The sequence below is a fragment of the Acanthopagrus latus genome, chromosome 22, assembly GCF_904848185.1.
Source record: "Acanthopagrus latus isolate v.2019 chromosome 22, fAcaLat1.1, whole genome shotgun sequence".
NCBI lineage: Eukaryota > Metazoa > Chordata > Actinopteri > Spariformes > Sparidae > Acanthopagrus > Acanthopagrus latus.
Window position 1 is genome coordinate 21,871,645 of NC_051060.1, and position 22,674 is coordinate 21,894,318.

A 22,674-nucleotide genomic window follows, 5' to 3' on the forward strand; every position below is an offset into this window, starting at 1 on the left:
ATTCCTACATACCCATGTACCATATCTCATATAACACATTAGAAAAAACGCATTTCTTAAATGATCTTGTGTGTGTATGAATCTCTATTCATGACAAAAGGATACATGGATGATGGTCTGGTTGGCAGGTCATGGCTGGTCTCAGGGGCTCTCTCGCACTGACAGGGCAGGTTTTCAGCGGTTGGAGAGTCGGCTGGCCTAGCTGGTCATAGGTGTAAACACGCCTGGGCTGTCGAACTCTCTTAGGCCTTTCCCTCCATGTGTCGGCGTCGCTCTGCTCATCCTCAGATCCCACAGCCAGAGCGTCGCTCTTTTCATCGATACCATGGCTGTCCTCCGTATGTCCCTCTTCCAAGTGCTCCTCAGGTCTAAACGCCACCTTAGGTCTGTCTCTGGGCGATTTACTCCTGGGGCAGAACTCTTTTGCTTCTGCGTTGAGGGGCAGATCTGTGTGTCTTACTGCTGTCCACAAGTGACACTCCTCTTCGCTGGAACTGTCTGTGTCAGCTGGGTAAGTGTCATGCTTGGTTGTATGTCGCCTTCCTGTTCTCTGTTTTGTTTTGTTTCTACCGTTTTTGTCTTTCAGGTTGGATTCACCTGCCTCTGACTCTTCAACCAGGTAGGGGCACGGCATGAGTAGGTTTCGGTGTATCACACGTCTTCTCCCAGTTCCTTGCAATGGCTCAACCACGTACACTGGGCCATCAGGACCTTTTCTTCCTTTGACAACATAGATCATGTTTTCCCAGTAGTTGCGCAGTTTTCCAGTGCCACCTCTAGGTGTGAGGTTCCTCACCAAGACGTGATCACCTGACTCCAGTGTCGAACTCCATGCACGCTGGTTGTAATTTTTCTGTCCTCTCCTAGCACTTTTCTTCATACTCTGCCTTGCCATGGCATAGGCTTCTTGCATGATTTCCCTCCACTTCTCTGCATAGCCAGCCTGTGACTGATGTCGCCCCTCTCCTCTCCTGGGGAACATCAGGTCCACTGGTAGTGTTGGTTCACGGCCAAACAGAAGGAAGAATGGAGAAAATCCTGTTGCCTCATGCACAGTTGAGTTGTAGGCATGAACCACTTTGTTAAGGTGCTCCTTCCATCTTGACTTCTGAGACTCTTCCAGTGTACGCAGCATTCCAAGCAGTGTCCTATTGAAGCGTTCTGCCGGATTTGCTTGAGGATGGTATGGAGAAGTGCGAGAGTGATGGATACCACAGTAGTCTTGGAGCTTGTGGAAGAGAGTGTTCTCAAACTCTTTACCCTGGTCGTGGTGTATCTTGGATGGGAAACCAAAACGCATGATAAAGTCATCAAAAAGCTTTCTGGCTGCCGTCTTCCCAGACTTGTCTCTTGTTGCATATGCCTGTGCATATTTAGTGAAATGATCAACAACTACAAGTATGTATTCCTCACCTCCCTTACACTTGTCCAGATGTAAGTAATCAATGGAGATCATCTCAAACGGTGCAGAAGTCTCTATACTCTGTATCGCTGTTCTGGTTACTCTGTTTGGTTTCTTTCTCTTTATGCAGCGACACACTTTGGTAACATAGTGTTCCATCTCCTGCCTCATCTTAGGCCAGAAGAAGCGCTCTCTTGCTAGAGCCACCATTCTATCTGCACCTAAGTGTCCCATTTCTTCATGTAGATGTTTGTATACAACTGGTTTCAGGGACTCAGGAACAACCAGCTGCTTCCTTGTCGCAGTCTCTCTTCGGAGGATGCCATCACCATCGATATGTAGACGGGGCCACTCCCTGAGAAGTTGTCGGACGCCTTCATTCTCTGTCAGCTTGTCTTTATGTCTCAGGTGGACATGTGTTTTTTTCAAAGTCACTACCCTGTCTAGAACTAGGTCCGCGTGTTGAGCTGTTCTTATGTCGTCTGCTGCGAGAGGCTGAATTGGCTCGGAGATGTTGCACCCGTCTGGCAGCGCATCTTCATTGCAGGTAACAGCAGAGATCCAATTCACTTCTCCTGTCCTGTCTATGTCCAGGGCTTCCCCGATGCATTTGATGGTTTCCTGTTGGCATTCCTCAGTGCATCCCTGGATGACCTCCTCAATGGATTTTGGTCTGCGCGACAGGAAGTCTGCATCCCTATTTGCTGTCCCAGGCCTGTATTTCAATGTAAACCTATAATCCGCTAACTCTGCCACCCAGCGGTGTCCAGCTGCATTCAGTTTCGCTGACTTTGTGACATAGGTCAGGGGATTATTGTCACTGTAAACTGTAAAGTGAGGTGCATGGAAAAGGTAGTCCCGAAACCGTTCTGTTATGGCCCATTTCAGCGCCAGGAATTCTAACTTGCCTGAATGCCACTTGTAATTCCTCTCTGCTGCTGTTAAGGTCCTTGATCCATAGGCTATCACCCTGAGAACACCCTCTTGACGCTGGTACAAGACTGCGCCTAGACCATCTTCAGAGGCATCCACATGAAGCACAAAGGGTTTCTCTAGATCAGGGTAGGCCATGACTGGTGGATTTGTCAGCTGATCCACGATCCTGTTCAGTGTCTCTTTGTGAAGTGCTGTCCACTGTACTGGATGGGAAGGTGGCAACTGAGCGCATTTGCGGCCAAGCACCTTTTTCTTTTGGTTTTGCTTCGCCTCACACTTGGGTTTTGCTAACAGTTCATAAAGGGGCTTGGCTGTCCTAGAAAAGTCTGGTATGTACGATCGGTAATAACTAAGGAATCCCATTAGCTTTCTCACCTCTCGCACAGTGGCTGGTGCTTCATGCTTCAGTGCTTGAACTGCCTCTGCTTCTTTAGGGTTCATCTTGTACCCGTCTGCAGAGATAACTCGACCTACATAACAGACCTCACTTTTGAAGAAGTCACATTTTTTTGGTCTTAGCTTTATGCCACACTCTCGCTGTCGTCTGAGCACCTGTCTCACATTTTGGATGTGCTGAGTGAAACTGGAGCTGAAAACCAATACATCATCCAAATATGGTACACACACCTCATCTCTGAGCTCTCTCAGGCATCCCTCCATATAGCGTTGAAAGCAGGCAGGGGCGTTGGTCAGCCCAAATGGGATCCTCACCCATTCGTAAAGTCCCCATGGTGTTATGAAAGCGGTGCAGGGTCTGCTTTTCTCACTCATGAAGCCCTGGTGGTAGGCTTTTCCCTGGTCCAACACTGTGAACCAGGAGTTGCCTCCCAGGTTATCCAGAATCTCTTGAATCCTCGGGATGGGATGGCGGTCAGGCAGTGTTTTCCCATTCAGCAGCCTATAGTCTATACACAGCCGTAGACTCCCATCTTTCTTCCTGACACATACTACAGGTGAGGAATATGAGGAGCAGGACTTCCGGATCCAGCCTCGGTGGAGTAAGTCCTGTATGTGTGTTTTTACTTCCTGATAGAGATGTTTCGGGATTGCATTGTATGTTCTTTGGACAGGCACATTGTCTTTTAACTGTATCTCCATCTCCAAATCTTTAATGCACCCTGTATCCCAGTCATCCTTTGCAAACACATCACATTCTTCCCTGAGCATTTGTTTTACCTGCTGTCGCTGGTCTTCTGACAGGTGGCTCAGGTCCACTGGTGGATCCCAGTGCTCACCTTGTGATTCTCCCCTCAGCTGCTGTGCAGGCGGAGTGGCACTGCTGTCTGAAGCTTGTGATATATGTTCCTCAGCTGACTTTATCTGCAATGGGTAGGTGGTTACAACACTGTGCAACAGGCCAAGTGTGGTGCGACTGCAAAGCACAATATCATTATCAGTCATATTTTCCACAGTCACTTCGATTTTACCATTATCTTCTGGGGAAAGCTCAATTAACTGTTCTCTGATGGCTAGGCCAGATGGCCATGGTGCCTCAAGGTTTGGCTCTAACACTACGTATGATGTGCTCACCACATCCTTGTTTAGCCGACCACACTGCACGACCATAACTTTGTTCCTCGGGATTGTCACTGGTTGCCTGCCTACTCTGGCTAGGTGGGGCTGACTTTCAGGCTTTTGCTTTTTCAACACGGATAAAACAGCTCTTGCAGTTCTGTGGCCTACATCCAGAGCTGTGCTCAGTCTCTTAACCATGTGACCTGATGAAATCCCATCTTCACTTGTGTCATTGGTCAGGGCCAGTTCCTCGATTACATTAAAGCCGATGATCGGGCGTTCCATGTCATCATGGGCCACAAGGATGGGCACCAGGACGGGTTTGTCACTCATTCCAGCAACAGCATCTTTGGATAAGGTGACTTCAATTTCCATCCATCCCTCATATGGAATATCAGTTCCATTGGCAGCCGAAAGCTCTAATGATCCATATCCAAGCAGCTCAGCCACTGGTTTCACTTCAACATCTGGCAGGTACTCTGATTTCCAGTTGGATCCCACTATTGATACCTGTGAACCAGTGTCCCACAGTACGGTAGTGTCAACTCCTCCTAAAGAAGCTCGAACTAAACATTTCTTCCCAATCAATTTTGCTGTTTGCAGCTGTTTACCACTGAGAGGTACTCTCAGACTGAAGAGTTCTGCTTTCTCCGTGTTTTCAGCAGGACAATGCAGGATTCCAACTTTATTCGTGCTGGCTGTGACGTTTCTCCTTCGGCATCCTGATGCCCAGTGTTCTACACTGCCGCACTTGTAACAGTGGTCACACTTTCCATCAGGATTGGACTGTTGACATTCCGGACATTGTCTGCGATTAACAATCCTAGGCTGTGCTCTGTATTTTCGACTTGGTTCTCCACTGACTCTCCTTTGTTGAACATGAGGCTGAGGGGCTTGTTGTAGGCTTGCAATGTGCGTGGTGAGGTTCTGGATGGCTTCACATATGGCTTTGTTGCCTTGATCAACCTTCTCCATAAGTGTATCACGTTTGTTTGTTTCACCACCTTTGTTTGTGTTTGGTTTTGGCATATGTTCAGTTTGTTCCTTTTCTTCACCAATTGCTGCCATCCTGATCGTTTTTGCTTTCACAGTGGTTGAAAGCTTGTTCTTTCTTTCCATTTCCAGACTGTAAGCAGCTGTCATCTTCTCCAGAAGGACTTCATCTGTAACTTTGGGATTTTGTAAGTATGGCCTTATGTCCGTTCGAATAGCATCATCATGAAGACCAGTCATTACTGTCTGAAGGAACTGGTTTTGAATTAGTTCTGAACTGTACTTCAAGCCTGACTTGACTCTGTCTGAAGCAAGGACAATTTGCTGTCTCAGATCCATGGCTCGCATCAAAAACTGTATAGGTGTCTCTTTGGGTTCCTGAACTGCACGTGTGAGGGAGTGATACAGCTCTGTAGCATCTTTTTCAATGTAGTGAGTCCGTAGAATTTGCCTGAGGGCTTGCAGTGTCAAATCTATTCTACTTTCCAAATAACTCTTCAGTTTTGTACCCGGAGCTATTGCTTGAATCACAGCCTCGACAACTTCTCCCTCCTCATACCCTTTCTTTAGGGCCCTTTGGATTTGTCTCTCCAAACTTGAGTAGGTTAATTTGTCCTTTTGGTTTGGTTCTCCAATTTGTCCAGTTATCTTTAACTCTCTCCTGTACAGTGGATGGACCAAAGACACATTTTGGCTAGCCACAGCAGCTGTTGCATTCAGGATTGAACCGCCTTCTTTTTGTCCTTCTGTGTTATTGGATGTAGTTTCATTTTTCTCCACAGGGTGGTGCTCTTGGACAGCGTTTTGATGCAGGAGCTCATCGCTATCCTCAAATTTCTCTCTTAATTCGTCAATTTTGTCATTTAATTCCAGCAAAACAGTCATCCCTTCATCCTCCCTTGAGATAATATCTTCTCCTTCTATGTACTGAAGAACAAGCCTTCTCAACTTGCGAGATGAGTCTTTGTCACGTGCATCCACCGTGAGGCTAAGCGCTGTACACACATCATTCAAATCAGGTGCTTTCAGTGTCAATAACTTTTCCTCTATCTCTGCCACAATACTTTCCCACTCAGGCGACATCTGTTGCAGCTCCGACATGATAGAAGACGTTTACCTCCACTATACGTGACTCCAGATGTCTGCAGGCTTAGCTCTCACAATGTCCGTGTTAGCAGCTAGCGTTAGCTCCTACGATGTCCGTTGGTTGCTCGTCATTTCTCCTGCTTCGTGCTGAAGAAAAAACTCAGACCGGGCGGAAACACCAAGTTTATGTTGCACCCTCAAGTAGACCCGACTCCGTCTCACAGTTTGGCAACTTTATTCGTCCCGGTTTTACATCGGTTTTTTTCCTCCAGGCGATAGACCTGCTTCACACACGTACTCCCCAAAAACAATTCAAGAAGAAGAAAAAAACAAACACCCATCCTGCTCAGCGCCGGCCGATGACATCACATGAACTCTGACCTCAGCCCAAAAATTATGAAATACAAGAAAAACGAACATACAGCTTCAACTGTGAGCATTTACTTGAAGTTCCTCAGCTCACTGACCTCTAAATTATTAAACTGCAAAATATTGAGATGCAAATAATATCTAGGTCTCAACATACGTAACATATTTTACTACATAAAGTGAAGCATTGCAATACTCCGGCACAAACTGCAGCGTTGAACCGAAGCATTTCTAACATGTTCGCAGCACCTGACAAACCTCCCAGACTGTGGCTGTGAGGTAGCCTCACCCCGGAATCTATTTATTTGGATTAATATGTTCCTTTGAAGCAGGGAGTGGCTCAAAGCCTTTGCTCAGTTGATATTTTGTGGATAGAGGAACGTAGAATATACCAAGAATATAACAAAAGGTCAGTAACAATCAGCAGAAGGAGACATTTTCTCCCCAAACTGCCATGGGTATAAACTCTGTCAGGAGAAAAAAACAAGAGCTGTCAAGACTTGGTTATCCCTTCATCCCCAACCACTCGTCTCCATCTTTCGATCCTCCATCCCTTCATCCCTTTACCCAACTCCCATCAAACCTTCCACTGACTGACAGCCATCCCCTGTGAGGCCTCGTTTTCTTTGGAAAAACCTCGCACATACGCACACATAAACACACCCACGCAACCATCTGATCCGATGCCGTGACTCCCCGACAGCGGTGCCGCTCTCCTGTTTTGTTGCGTTCTGACAGGCCGGTGTTGGGCTGTGTTAGCTTGTGAATGTGTTCAGGGCTTCAGGGGTCAGAGCCGCGCAGCAGCCTCAGCTGCCCAGATGTGGACTCTCCCTGACGTGTCTGGCCAAGCGGAAAGCGCTGAGAATAACCCTGCACATGTGCACTAGGTGATAATAAAGACTTGCGTGTGTGTGTGCACAGGAGTACAATTCGGCACGTTGAGGCGGCATGTGGAATTGCTTAAGTTGGCCTAATTAGACTCTGTGGGGGTTCAAGTTGGTTTGGTGGAGTAGCAATTCTATGTAGAAAAACAACAGAAGGAACTGCACTTGCTTTATTCAGTCTTTTCTTTTTCTTTGCCAGACTAGAGTGAAACAAATCCAGCAAACTCCTGCAGCTTCAGGAAATGTAGTATTTGTGCAACCTTCACAAGGTGTTACGACTGAACTGAACATTTCTTTTTTTGAACAATATAAATGTATACAGATATTCAAACAAACTTTAAACAGTAGAACATTGATTGATGTGAGCGGAGAGAAGAAAAAAAAAACCCAAATTGGCACCGACAGAAGCAGGAACTTTGCCAAATTAATTGAGGCAGTCAATATCAACAAACTGAAACGGCTAATGGGATGAAAGAAGAGGAGATGAAAAGAGATGAAAACTGTAATCCGGTGAAAGCATAGAAAAACGTCTGACTTTTAAAATCCGGTAAAAGTTGAGGACATAGCGTGTGATAAAGAGAAATGGGAGTACACGCGCGGACGGGCTATAGCAGCAAACTAATCACGAGGAAGAACAATGGCAGAACAAAGTCGATGTAATTAATGTGTGTGAAGGTATGGTTGGAGGCTCATGAGAGGGAAGACAAAGAGCCTGTTTTCGCTTAATTTATTTTTTTTTCAAAGAACAGCCGCCGTAGCTGCGCCTGTCCTACAAAACCACACACCCATTTATTAGCCGTGTATCCAAGGTCTGCTGGAGGTCTTGAGGGCCGTTTGAGGCCGGCAGTGCGAGGGGGCATGACGCTGTGAAAACGGGCCCATGATGGGAGCGAATTCAACTCATCTTTTTCTTTTTTCTTTTTTTTTTTTTTTAAGCATCGCTCCAAATTTGCACACCATCTTTTACACACTTTGCCAGAGAGGGCGGGCGACGCACTCGACTCCTACGCCTTCTGCATTTTTTTTGTTTTTTGTTTTTTGTTTTTTGTGGTGGCGCTCCTTTATTTAGCCGAGCTTCATCTTCACAGTGACACCGCCACGATTTCTCCTTGGGCCATCACTTTCTTTTCTCTTTCCAAACGCATTCTTAAAAATCTCACAGAGCAGGGGGAAAAAAAAAAAGAAGAGCTGGCCGGCTTTAAGCTGTCCACAAAGTCTAAGCTGTATGTCCACGATATGTCTGAGGCAATGCTTACTGCACTGTCTGTTTGCTCAGCCTCAGCAAAGCCCATTGTAGTATTTGTATCTTTCTCGCCCTTTTTTTCCTCTTCCTAGAGGAAAGCTCTCTGTTTTACCAGCCTTGAAAGGAAAACAGAAGCTAAAGGAGAAAATATATGGGGATATGTTGTTCTTTTTTTTCTTTTCTTTTTTTTTTTTTAAAGAGAAAGCAGCTGAAGGAAAATAACAGCCACCTATGGATATGTCTGTCAGGAGCAGGTCTGCGTGGAAAAGTATCGATCCAAGCAGGGCGAAACCAGTGGTTGGCCTCGGATTGGAGTGTATGAAGATTACCTTTCCCTCCCCTACCTCTCTCCCATTCCCTCTTTGTTTTTCTCACACCGTCTCTATCTCTTCCCTATCGCCGTCTCCCCTCCCTCCCCTCTCCTCTCCTCCCCTCCGCCCGCCTGCCTGCTGCTTACAAACACACAGCTCATTTCTGTCTGGCGGCTCGTCGTCTTGCCTGCTCACTGGAGCCTGCTGCCGAAAGACCGAGAGGACCTGAGACACGCATGTGGCTGGCTGCCAACCTGTTTGTGTGTTTTGGATCACTGGTGTCTTTATCCAGCAGCTCTGTGTGTGTGTGTGTGTGTTTGTGTTCATGCGTGTCTGAGAGCATAGATCGGGTGAGGAGCAGCAGGGACGAGTGCTGAATGTGCTTCAAGTATCTTCTTAATCACACAAGGTCCTCAGCACGCGTGTGTGTATATGAGACGAGACACATCGCCGCGTACAAGTGCACACACATTGATTCTCGCCCATTGATTTTGTGATTCTGTTATGCCATGCCCGAACAGTGTATGTTTCACTGTGGGAGTTGTGTGGACAAGTGTGTAGGCCCGTGCTTGTGTTACGTGTGAGGAAGGTGGGGGAGGAGAGCGAGCGAGAGAGCCGGGGCGGTAACCATCGTTCTCCGTAATTGAGTTATACTTTTTTCAGCGTTTAACTCGATAGTTTCCTGTGACCGAGAGGAAAACTTTTTTTTTGTTTTGTCTATTTTGCATTTTGTTTTTTATTTCCAGACAAGCTCAGTTACTGAGTGACAGCCAAAGCCCTGCTGAATTAAAAAAAACAGCAGCCACAGCAGCTCCTCGCGCTGGTCCACGAAGCCTACCAAGGTTCCTCGGTCTGAAAATTACAAGTATCAAAAGATTTTTTTCTTAATTTTTTTTTTTGCCGCAGCATTATTAAATATATAAAAAGAAACTGTTGACCTTGCTCTCAAAAGCTGTATCTAAATACTTAAACATCAGGCAATCTACCAGAAAACATGTAGTCTGAGAGTCACTGCAGCACTGTGGTGTCTCACAGAGCGTCTGATTCCCTCTTGGCCCTTGTTTACTGGTGGAAACCTTCCCTGACGGCCTGCTTTCTCCCATCTCTTTCCTCCCTTTATCTCTCCGGCCTCCTCCCGCTCCTTTTGTCCTCTAGGTGTAGCGGAGGTGATAGTTCTGGTGGGAGGGCGCCAGGCGATCGGGATGAACCAGCGCTCCCTGACAGCAGTCACCTGTTTCAACCCCCAGAACAGTAAGTGGTACCCGCTGGCCAGCCTGCCCTTCTACGACCGCGAGTTCTTCAGTGTCATCTCGGCGGGAGACAACATCTACCTATCAGGTGAGCTAAATCGAGCGCTCCGGCGGCACAATTGTAGCTTTCCTGTCGCAGTCGCTTAGTGGAGCAGGAGCAGGAGGTGCCCTCAGTTGTGTCACGCTGCAGTAGTCAGAGGTTATCACCGGATTCAGGAACATTTACTATCAACTTTGGAAGCAAAAAAACAGAGCGAAACTGAAGCACATCATCGTAGGATTGGTTTCAATTGATACTGTAAACATGACGCACGCTGTTTCCTGTCACATCAGCAGGATGACTCTGTGGATGTCAGTCTGTTGGTTAGATAGTTTAATCGTCGCCAGAGGACGAATCCTACTGATTTTGTTTTCTTTTCATCCGGTGCTACCATGAAGTTGACCTTCGTGGTTTTAAGTGAAATGTTTTAACAGCTATAAGACGGATTGCCATGAAATTCAGCCCAGACATTCATGTTCCCCTCAGGATGAATTGTAATAACAGTAATATAAGGCCATTAACCAAAATAATCTAATTACTGCTTACTTACTTTATATTGTCTGCTCAGTGTGAGCCCCTCAGAGCCACAGGGTTTGTTTACAGTAACTTCCAGATAGAAAACACCTAATAATGTTATTTCAGAGCGTCAGTATGCAAGTCAGTCATCTAAAGGTGCATGTCTTCTGCATCATATCTCATTGATAACAACACATTCAATAACATTTGTTCCCCTGCAGGTGCACAGACAAGAACATGAGTTTCACCTAAATTAGCAGCTAGTCTGAGATGTTGGTGTCAGGTAGATCGCAAAGACACCAGCACATGAGGTGAGCACAGCAGGAGCATCAGATACGTCGGATATCGTGTTTAACTACACATCCATTAAACTGATCTTCTCTGGTGAAATAAACAAGTTTGATGATTTTAAATATCTCTGAAATCAACAGCCAGGAGTGACTGTTGTTAGCGTGACATCACGGTGATTTGGTCTGTAAGGTTTCAGTGCCACAAGAATAGTCATTCTCACTTAGTAAGTATTATTAAGTAATATTTATGTCACAAAACACAAAGACTAGATGTCCGATTCATGTACGACAACTTACTTACTGTCAACAAGCATTGATTTGAATGTTACAGAGGGAAAACTCTTCAATCAACAGCCGAGTAGTTGTAGAATATGTTCATGAATAAAAGAGTCGTTAATAACTGCTGGAATGATAAATAAAGCGTCACTGTGTTGCTAATATGCATGCTAATAAGCAGCTAATTAATTCTAAATAATTATAGAAATAATTGCACATAACACTGGAGAACTGTGCAAACATAGACAACACATCTGCAACACGTCAAAACATTACGATCATCACTGATGGCATGTTAACGTCCCTGCACGCTCACATCAGCATTCAGACGTTACAGACTTGCTGTTGACTCTGATAATGACAGTAAATCTTATTACTCACATGTTTCTTTCTCTTGTTGACTTGAAAAGGTGATCAGATGTTTCCTCTCTTGATTTATAATCACAGGGAACAATTGAGACTTTTTTTTTTTCTTTTTGAAGAATGAAAAAAAATGGGATGTTTTCTCAGAACAGCAAAATTGTGGCTTTTCAGGTGTCCGACCTCCTTTTGGTGAAAAAAAATCACTTCAGCCATGATGAGTCGTGACAGAAGGTCTCCACACTTGACATTCTTGGTTTATCTTTTTCAGTCCGCGAAAGACAATTCTGCAGAGTGAAGCTTCCCAGGCCGCCGCCAACTTCTCCTGACCTTTTGTGAAACAGTTAGAGTTTTTTAAAGGGTAGCTGGCCCTCAAAGCTTACTCATCTGTTGCTTTGAAATCTCAGCTCTGGCCAACACTACAGACAACTTTAATGCCTTTTCTTTTCAAAAGAGTCCTTCTCATATCGAATGTCTTTCCTGTTTACCTTCTCTGAAGCTTCATTTTTTTTATATAAACTTGCTTTTTTTTCTCTCTCTCTCTCTCTCTCTCTCTCTTCCTCTGTCTGGCTTTACAGTCGCTGCAGTGTTCTGCAGTTTATTTTGTTCCATAGTGGCACACTGTGCACTCTGTGACTCCCTCTATGAGCCACCTTTAAGTTGCTCCTCCAGAGGTAGACTGAATTTCTCCCTCCATGGTCCATTTGTGCGAGAATCCTGCATGCTACTCAGACCTTGACATTGCGCCGTGGAAATGCAGCAGGATTTGTCCTACGTGTACCTTTCCTCTCCCTCTTTTCATATAAATGTAAATTTGTGTTTGGGCATTGGAACAGGTCTGCATGTGTCCGCCGGGAGTCACACAGCCAGCGGAGAAATCAGAGGTGTTCTAGCTGGCCAATCAACGGACTCCGGTCTGTAACCTTCCTTCACACCTGGAAGCAGGGTCACTGATTCATGGCTGGTGTTAGATGTCAGACTACGCAGCAAAACAGGGCTGCTTTGAAGAGAGCTAAAACAAGTGCAGGTTTGATGGGTGACTAGTCAACGCAGCAGCAGCAGCCTTCAGTCTGTTGAAGCCATCCAACTCACAAAGCAACTCCAAAATGAAAAAGGAGTGGAGACTTCAACACCAAATAGAAACTGAAACACAAATTTAGATGTAAGTTATCCTCCCACTCGATGGCAGAGTTATGCATGTAAACAAACCCTCCTTGTTATGTATCATAAAGAAGTCATACAGCACTTTCCAAACCTGAAACAATTCCCAGTACTATGAAGCCTCAGTAACTAAACTGGGGGACTTTGAAGTTCATGTTGCACTCCTGTGTGTTTCCACCGTATCTGAAGGACAAACGGAGTAAAAAAAAAAAAGAAAACAACAGCAAAAATCGAAATGCACAAGAAGAACACAGTCTTGCTGCTGTTTTTCTGAAAAATAGTAACTTATTTTAAAAAAGCCATTAAATATTACCTGCATATTGATACTAAACTCGGCCAGTTTTGTAAATGAAGCGGGACACAATATGAATCAGATGCAGCGTCCGTGCTTGACCAATCCAATAACTATTGGAAAGTACTTCCTCTGAAGTATGGACTTTTTTTTTTTTGCACAAAGTTTTGCCACAGGGACAATATTTCCTCTGATTCTCAAGGTAAAGTTCATGAGTTCCTCAAAAGTTTCCGAGGTTCTGGGGAAAGTTCCTAAGCACTCTATGTAACAGTTCTTTTCCTAGGAAGGCGAAGGCGTTTAATAGTTCCAGGGAACCAGGGAACATTAGAAAGCAGCAGGACGTGTTCATCGTCCTCAGACTACATCTAGACAAGCAAACGTCAGAAGTCACTAAGGAGTGACACATCTCACTTATTTCTGATCTCTGTTGAGAGCTGCACATGCTCAGTCCTCGTCAGGCAGCTGACAGTGGTTACTTACTTTTACTGTAGTCTCTGTCTCAAGCTCAGCGCCAAGTGAAGGATGTTCAAGCGCTGCTCATAAGGAGACGGATGGAAAAGTCAGTCCCATTAACTTTAACACCTGTCGTGGCATCTCGCCTGACATGACGGGTGTAAATCAGCATGCCCACCTGGAGGTTGTGTTGTCATCCCAGCTGATCGAAGCAGCAGCCGATAAACACTGTTGATTATTTTATTGGATTACTAACGATGATAACTAGCTAATCAGAGTAGTGCTGGTTATTCCTTCCTCATCCTAGGGGATATAACCTCACATAGACACTTTAATAACCCGCATCCTTCTTATATTTCAGGTGGCACAGAGTCCGGTGTGATGGTGGCTGATGTTTGGTGCTACATGTCCCTGCTGGACAACTGGAATCTGGTGTCCCGGATGACGGTGCCGCGCTGCAGACACAACAGCCTGGTATACGACGGCAAACTCTACACCATCGGAGGACTGGGAGTATCAGGGAACCTGGACCACGTGGAGAGGTATGAAACACGCAGCCTGTTGATTCCTCCGGCAGCTCTCAGCTGGTGACTCACGGTCCCAGAAATCCCCAACCCCGATTCTACAGCCATCTCACGGCGCGCATGTGTGTGTGGACGGACCACTCCTCAACAAAACTAGGAGTACGCCGAGCAATCCAGTTCGAGCAAATAAATATTCACACTGCGCAGCGAAACGTGGCAGATGGTGTGGCACGCAGTAGTGTGGTGCAGCATATTGCAAAAGTGGTTGGACAGGTTTGTTAGCATTTTCTGTGAGAGCAAAAGGTGCAGAGGAACGGATCTGAGCCGGAGCATATTAAATGTTCCCAGCTGCGAGTGTTGTTGTGGAGTGACAGAGCGCCTCTTACTTGTTTATGAGTGGCGCCTGAGTGAGGGGATTCGCTTTCAGAGAGCGGAGTGTTATACTGTGTCGGATTCCATCCACTTCAGCACAGATCGGCAACACTTCATGTGAAGGTCGTCCGTTGTGGCACATTCAGCGGGCTCTTTTCGTCATATTATTTTTTATGGTGTTTTTGTTGAAACTCTTCAGCATGAAACCCGAGTGAGGCGGCGTCCTGAGGGGCTGTAATGAATTCTTGGTGGCATAGAACACGAGCGGGGATTGTCCAGATTTATTAATCAGATTCATAACACTTGACTTTTGTAACACCACTCCACACTTCATATTTTTCTCCCTCTAACCTGGGCTCAGAAGCAGAGCGTGGGGGGCGGGGGGGGGCTACCTTCCCCTGCACGGCAGAGCGAGATTAACCAAAGCAATCAAAAGAACATTACTGAGTATATTAGAGCAGGCCGCTGCCGCTCATTACCTAGCAGCTCAATTGATCTCCAAAGCTGCTCGCAATGCACAACAGTACTCCAAATGAAACAGCCTAATTTGATATTTCCCCATAATGCTGCCATACAGTGTCGTTATGACAGGGGGTAGATGGAATATTTGCCCCATAATGGAAACGCATTTGATTCCTCTGTCTCTGAGCTGCTTAATTTGAGAGCTGCCGGTGCATCAGGGGCATTCGCCACTCCAAAGAAATCAGCGTCTCGTCGTGTGATGTGTTTGTATGTGGTTTCTCTGTCTGTGCCCTCGTGTGCGTTTGGTTTTTGTTTTGTTTTGTTTTTTTGTGCGATTGCAAAGCTTCTCCGAGCCCTCAGCAACTGGACTCCGTTATCAGCATCGTAAAACTTTAACCTACTTTGCCTCTCTCCAAGAACTGCCAGAGGCCTCTTCTGCTTGGTATTACTGCCCTAGCGCTGCACTCTCGAAGGTTGCAACGGCTAGGGAGAAATAACCCACACGCGGAACAAAATAGTTGACTCTTAATAGTTAGGAAGAAAATGCACGGCGCCAGGGCTGAAGCAAACCGTTTGTGAGGCAAGGTCAGGGTCGTATTCACCGCCTTATCGTTTAAAAGCTAACAGGTCTCTCAAGCTGTTTGGGCAAATTGTCAGAGAAGTCAACCGGCTTGTTTCTCGGCAACCCAGGCTTTTATTTTGTCTTTTGTCAGAAAAACCGTGGCGAGGAGTCAAAATTGAATCAGATGTTCGGTCTTAAAAGTCACTATTCCGGGAATAAAAGGCCCAGACACGTGGAAGTTTGTGCTCTTTAGACGGGGGCACAATCACGTCTTATTTTTGTATAACTAGGATCCCTGTTGATTTTTTTGGTGTTCGTTTTCTAATGATAATGATCACAAATGCATTATTCATCCGTCAGATTTCCATTTAAAATGTCTTATTGAGATAGTCTACCTTTTTTCTCCGACAAGATGCATCGACCCGCTGTGAATCCCTTTACCAACGACTTTGTTGATGAATTGTAGATTAATCAACCGGCAAACACTGGCACTGTGAGCTGCGTGCACTTTCACGGAGAGCAAAATATCTAACTATATTTAATGTGGGGTAAGCGGGGGAGCTGTTACTCGGGGAAACATTCTGCAGCTTTGCAAATAAAAATGTTTTTTTTTTTTGTTTTTTTTTTTAATCTGCAATATTCCCCGTAGAAACTTTCCACCACTCAACTTCAGGCTGGGAGGAGAAACATTACATTCGTCAATGAGAATCATGTTGTATGCTCATGTTATATGCCAGCTGAGACGTTCACACATCAGTCCAAGTGCCTCAAGGGACGGAGTACATCATTTCTTTGGTGAGCCTGTGAAGCAAAACTAATGTGGTGGGTTCTGCATAATTTACACTCAAAGTTTGTGGAGAAATTAATACCATAAACACAGATTTTTAGCTCAAACATACATTTAAAAAACATGATAATCATTAGGACTCAATGGCAATATGGCCAAGTCGAGCAATTATGCAGATTTACACCTTTGAGTAATATTCCTTTCATTTCAAGAAGCCTCCTTTCTTAAAGAGCGTTGAAAAAAAAAAAGAGCTGAACATCACCTCTGCAGTGTGAGTTATCTCTGCTGGGATGTAAAGCAATGAAGGAATTAGGTGACAACAAAGACACCATAGATGACCGTCTTTGTCATGGACCGCAAAAATGCATCAGCGAGTCTCAGCTGAATAATCCCATTTACTAACAACAATGTAACATAAATCCTCCATCCAGCCTGAAGCAAAGACCTCACAGCCATGATAAATAGAGCTAATGATGAGCACTTTAAAAAAGAAAGGCAACATTGGCACAAGGGATGAGCAGACGCTTTGCTGAGGCAAGAATCTGCTACAGATAAGAAATGTACATTTTTTTATATGAGTATAAGTATCGTCAGAGTAAAATGTGTTGATATCTGGAAAACATCTTCAGCTCCTGCTCTGTTCTGATCACTTGTCCTGGTCACCTCAGACCAAATATGATGCAAGTTTTTCACGCGACAAGAAGTCAATGACAAGATGCAATTAGATGCAAATTCGTGGTTATTCACTCCGGGCAGCGCAACTGATGCAACTTTGTATTTTTGTCGTCCACGTGTCAGAGTTGTCATCGGTCCAGATTACCTTATTGGCTACAAAAATGCAGATGACAGGTTTGGATATGCTCGGTAGAGTAGATTACGTGGTGTAATGCAAACTTAAGTTCCAGTTAAAATACCCAGATACCCCCAAAAATTACAGTAATGTGAGTAGATGTAATGAGTTACCTCCATCCCTGCGTTTGTACATTCAAGTGTATAAAAAACTTTTTTACGCTCTGATCAAAAACATTCATGTGAAGCTTTAGTTTTCTGACAAAATGATGATGATCAGCCCATTATCAGTTTCAGTCTCAGCCCAGTCTGAGTCTGTTTACAGAGGCAGACGATTAAGACGATTGGACAGAAACAGATAACGGTGTATTTGCTCGTCCCCGCCCGGTTTATTACTGTAAAGCGAAGCTACGTAGTTGGAAAAAGGAAAAACACTTTTTCTCACAAATGAAAAGTTGAATTCATCAAAGACTAATCACACCCCGACTCATTTCAGTGCACTCACTCCGCTGCAGCCTTACGTGCTCTGAACAGAGTTGTAGCTCAGGGTAGCTAATGTTTGCTCGCTTTAGACACACATGGATCTATAACAGACATTACTGAGGCGATCTGCCGACTGTTTGACTTGTGCTACTTCAGAAATAAACAGATTATTTCGATGCTCCACAGGTTTGAATAAGTTCTCAGACACTGTAACAGACACCTTGCCTCCGACGCAATTTAGTTTTAAAACTGGTGGACAAGGATCGTCATACGGGTAATATATTCCAAGTGTGAGGGAAACGGTATGGGGGCAAGTTTTGTTTTTGCGAAAGAAAGAATAAGCAAATTCCAAAGCTTAGGGAGGATTTGAATAACAGGCAGCTGGTCTGTCAAATCAACTCAAAAGACAGGTGCGATAAATCATATACGGTCTCAGCGGGAAGAGCTTGGCAGATTAACTACAGCAGTTTATTTCATGAGACTCGTGAACAGCAGTTTATTAAATTCCTCTAATTAGTTTTTTTGCAAGAAGACGCAGAACAAAAGTACGACGAGAAAGAGCTTCAACGCGAGAACTGTTTCCTGGCCAAACGTTGAGCTACATAGTAAAGTTTTCCGAAACTGCACTCAGGTTGGGACTTTGTGTTTTTGTTTTATTTTGGACAGCAACGGATCTAAAAAAAAGAGCTTATTTTATAACCTTGGCATGGCTCCTGCTCCTACGCACCAGCGCCTGAAGTTTTGCTTCTGCATACATTGGAAGCACTTTCCTGACCTTAAAATTTCATAATTCTAAACCGAGCGAGGATCATCAAGTTTTTATATAAACCCATCACATAAATACTCAAAGCTGTTTAAGATTATCGCGATCACTTTCAGGCCGTTTCTGAAGGCATTTGTTCGTATCTGCTTTGATAAATGAGCCCCATTAGCTGCTGATCCTGTATTTTGTAGCCCACCATCGGATTTGGCAGGTACGGCTCTGCTGTGAGACGCAGTTGGCTCCGCTGCAGCGCTGCACTGTTGGGCCAAAACTCTAAAGATAGTCGGGACTCCAACAGGGAGGAAGCCAGTCCACAGCAGGACTAAACCCTGGCCAGTGGCGATAAGGGAACTGTTATTCAGGGCTTTTTTTTTTTCGCCTTCACATAAGGAGGAAGAGCTGCACAGGTCTGAAGTGCAGTTGTAATATGGAGTGCTAATAACATTCAGAAGTCATTAGTTAGTTCATGTGAATGGCTGCCTTGTTTGATATGCAGATGGCTGGTGGGGATTGTATATGAAAGCTGGGGAATGGCATGAAACGGTGCGACAGCCAGAGCTGATTTGCTTCACTCATGGAGTGATTGATGCGGAGATTGTTTACACACGCAGCCAATCTTTTACATTTTTTTCTCTTTCACTGTGTGTGTGCGTCTGCATTTCTGCATGCGCTCGCGCGCTCCGGCACTTCATCGAGTGTATGTACGTATACCGTATGTATACCGCTGTGCACACACTTGTGTTTTATTTGTGTGTCTGTCTGTGCGCCTGCATACATCAGCCCCCGGCCTCAGCCAAGGTTTCTCACCTTCCAGCTCCGGCTCCGCGGCGCCCTGACTCCTAATTTGCAGTCCTCCCTGCCTCCCTCGCTCCCCCATCTCTCCATCCATCTCACTGAGGGTTTCACGCTCCTAACCGTGAAATTCACCCACATTCACAATTATGTCTTCAATCAGAGCCATCTCAAAGCTAGTAGGATGCAGCCTTTCTCTGGGAACGGCAGGAGGTCCACATCAACGCTCAGAGGACTGAGCGGGCTTATTCCTGCCTTCGCTCTCCCTGCTAATGACTGACAGATTTTTAGGGATGGGAGCAGTCAAGTTCGGGAGGCTTTTAACTTGCAATCAGGTACCCTGGGCCTGCATGCTCCTCAGCATGTTGATCCTTTGGCAAACCAATATGATTGCAGATATTGAATAATTCATGGGTGTCTAATGATGTGTCAATCACAGATGGTTTTGTTTTATTTATCGCGCTCTATGCACAGGTTTGTGCGTCCTCCAAGCTCTATTGCAAGTTAATATTGCATGAAGACTGTTAGCAACATGACACTGAGTACAGCAACTAGCTCTTCTCATCAGGGATGTTGTGCTGTTTGGCTAACAAGTCTGTGGATAATGTTCCCGGGCTTCTTTATGGCTTTCGAACTGAAATGACCTTTTAGCTTGCAGTGCATAAACATGTGCCTGCATAAAAAGCTCCATTGTTCGTGTGTTGCTTTTCCAGCTTCATTAACCGGCACATTTGCTTGTTGTTGTTGTTGTTGTTGTTGTTGTTGTGAGGCACCCCTGCACTTTACCGCTCCACAGTGTATTGTATTCTCAGACACCTCGTTTGTATTTTCATCATTGTTGTTTTTCCACCTCTTTGAAGGCCGTTGAAGAGCTCCCAGCCTCGAGTTAACCAATGCATTTATCCCGCTCTTAACAAAACCCACCTCCAGCTCTCAGCTATTCCTTGAGTCTTTTACTTCTTCCAGTACGCGACGTTCTAATTTTGACCAGCACAATAGACAGTTTCAAGAGAGGCGAAAGCGAATCGTAATGCCTCCAAGACCTCGCGGAGGAGCGCTGAATGGCTCCAGGGAAATTTCATCAACTCAACCATGACCGAGAAGATACAGCAAGATAGAGAATCCAGCGGGAGGTTCCATCATGCCTCACGCTGCACACACACTGTCGAAGTCTTCTGTGGGCTGCTCTCTGAACTGACAAGTCCTTAAGTACTTGATGTCCACGGGTGGTGTGCACGCTGGGGTGCCAGTCACCCAGAGAAAGGTCCCCTTCTGTGGGGACACCAGGGGTGGGAGAGACCCCAACGTCACACTCGTAGAAGGAAGAGGCTACAGCTGCTCTTTGAGTTGCCGGCGTGAGTCTGCTCCAACGGGGATCTGCTCCTTTTGTCTGCAGGCAGAAAGAAGCTGTCACGCAGCCAGAAAGAGGAGATCTCAGTCAGTCCGCTCCATTCAAACTTCCTCTGCCCACGCATAATGCCATCTAACATCTAGATCTCGCACCCTGAATGCAGATGCATTTTTAAAAAGCACACACTGGATGTATAGAGGCAGCTCTCTCCTGCAGCACAATGACTTGGAGATGGAGGTCCTTCTTTGTCCGTTTCAGCTCCCTGCCCAACAGCACTCTCTTTTGGAGACAGTGGGGAAATAATCAGCAGGGCGATGACGCTAATAACAACGGAGCGCCCCGTCGCTCCGCAGCCCCGGGTGTTCGGGACCCTGCAGTGAAACAGTCAAGAAAGAGGGAAAGAGGGAGGAGAGGAGAGGAGAGGAGAGGAGAGGAGAGGAGAGGAGCGCGCCAAGAAGAGTTTAGCAGCGCAGCACCGACGGGAGGAGATGAGAGGAGTGCGTATATGCAGCAGCCCCCAGGTGGGCCTGTGAGCTCTGCACAATCAGTCACACTGGAACCAGTGGGCTCATGTGAAGACGCCCTCACTCTCCTCTCAGCGTCCCTTCAGCCTCTCTGCTGCACCAGTAATGAACTGATGAGCTGTTTGTGCATGTCTTTTATACGCCTGTGTGTAGCTGTGTGGATCTGTTTCCAATGTACTAGGTCAGACAGAGCCTGGGGCTGGTTTCGTGAGGGGGGTAACGGGTGGTTGCGGCGGCGGTGGGGGGGGGCCAGCCAGCCCCGGTAGCCCCGCAGCATGGCACTGTGGTCGGGGACAACGGGTTCCCAGAGCCCCCCTGCCGAGGCGTTTCCCCCCCGCTGAGCTAATCCCCTGCTCCTCAGGATTAACCAACTTCACAGCACTGGCCCCTACTGCGCTGTCAAGGCACCCGTTCAACCTCCAACCCTTCCCCAGCCACCAGCACCACCATCCCTCCACCCTCACACACGCCCTCATTACCCTCCTTAAATGTTGATTTTCACTTCTCGTATCTCTGTCTCCATGTCCCTGGCTGTCCGGCGCACTTATTACCTCTGCACATTTATAATTGACGTGTTTACTTTGTGCCACCGCTAATGAGTTTTCAAACCATTCTGCCACATTCAAATTTAAGAAAATATTAATTTTGTTTTTACTAACGAGCATCCATTTGTTCCCACTCATTCCTTCATATTAAGAAAATTTATGAGCAAACTTTTTGAAGTTTCTTTTCAGTTGTGTAATCCATCAGCGTGAACATCGAGGTTGTGTCGTTTGAGGTATGAGGTGAAGTTACGCAGACTTTTTAAGTAAATCTGCTCTTAATTAGCGGTTAGTTCTGACATGATTAATCACAGGTCATTGTCGGTAATCCATTCAAAGTTTAAGTCGTTTGACAAGGTAGCGCTCCAGCGAACTGTGCGTGGGATTTTTTTTCCATCTGCTTGTTTCTACAACTTTTTATACACTTTGCAGAAATTGATGACAAAAATATGCAGATTTGTTCACTTCAGTTGAAAATCAAACGAGTGCCTGGATTCTCACTGATCTTGACACGTAAGATCACGTGCTGATTGGTAATATATTGGCAAAAGTATGCGTGTGCAATAGTGAGATAGCAGTAAATTAACACGTCATACTACAACTTTTCTGCTGCTTTATAAAAGAAGAAAACTCCCCCAGTTCTCATTTTTCATGACTAATCGACAAGAGAAGTCTGTCTAATATTAGATCATTTAGTCCGATAAGGGTTTTCTCGGATTCGTGGCAGTTTTTGCTCGTGATTGACTTGCGGACTCGTTCTTGATCATTTTATCAAACAAAGTCAGGGTCTGCTTTGGTTGTTTTGATAAAATGTATTCCCCTACAAAGATCCCCGACTCATCCACCAGCGATTGATTATGTCAAAACAGAGCTGATCAAGTTTCGTGGGGAGAATTCCTCAAAAGAAATTCTGTTTTTCCAAAATTGCAGAGGACCAAAATAATAGCAGAGTCATTTTTCTTCTGGTATCGTACAACACTTGTGCCAGTGAAGGAGCTACAAACACACACTCAGCCGTGATGGCATGATTTCAACAGTGTCGCTCCTCCTGAGTAGTTAATATTCACCTTATTCTACTTCTGTACAGCTGTTAATTTAAGACTTTTCATTTGTGTGGACTGTATCAGTGTGCACAGTCATTTCTAAGCTCCATGAGCTGCTGTTTCTTTCTTGGATTTTTTTTTCTTTTTAAGGCTCCAGGGCTGAAAGAAAGTTGGTCCAAATCAGGCAGATCATCACATCTCTCTCATACATCTCTCTTTCTCTCTCCACGCCGTCTCGCCTCCCTCTCTCCTCCCCCCCGGTTTCCTCTTTTAACCACAGTCTCCATCCTCTCCTGCACCTTC

At 45.5% G+C, this 22,674-nt stretch overlaps 1 protein-coding gene across 10 annotated transcripts in view; it reads left to right on the forward strand.

Moving 5' to 3' along the window:
* LOC119012548 (kelch-like protein 29) overlaps nucleotides 1–22,674 on the forward strand; it is a 224,580-nt gene that overhangs the window by 175,790 nt on the left and 26,116 nt on the right. For all 10 annotated transcript variants that reach the window (XM_037086473.1, XM_037086470.1, XM_037086471.1 and 7 more), the window contains 2 exons: nucleotides 9,895–10,077; nucleotides 13,739–13,919. In XM_037086473.1, the coding sequence (XP_036942368.1) occupies nucleotides 9,895–10,077; nucleotides 13,739–13,919 (364 nt within the window). The remainder of the gene's footprint in view (nucleotides 1–9,894; nucleotides 10,078–13,738; nucleotides 13,920–22,674) is intronic.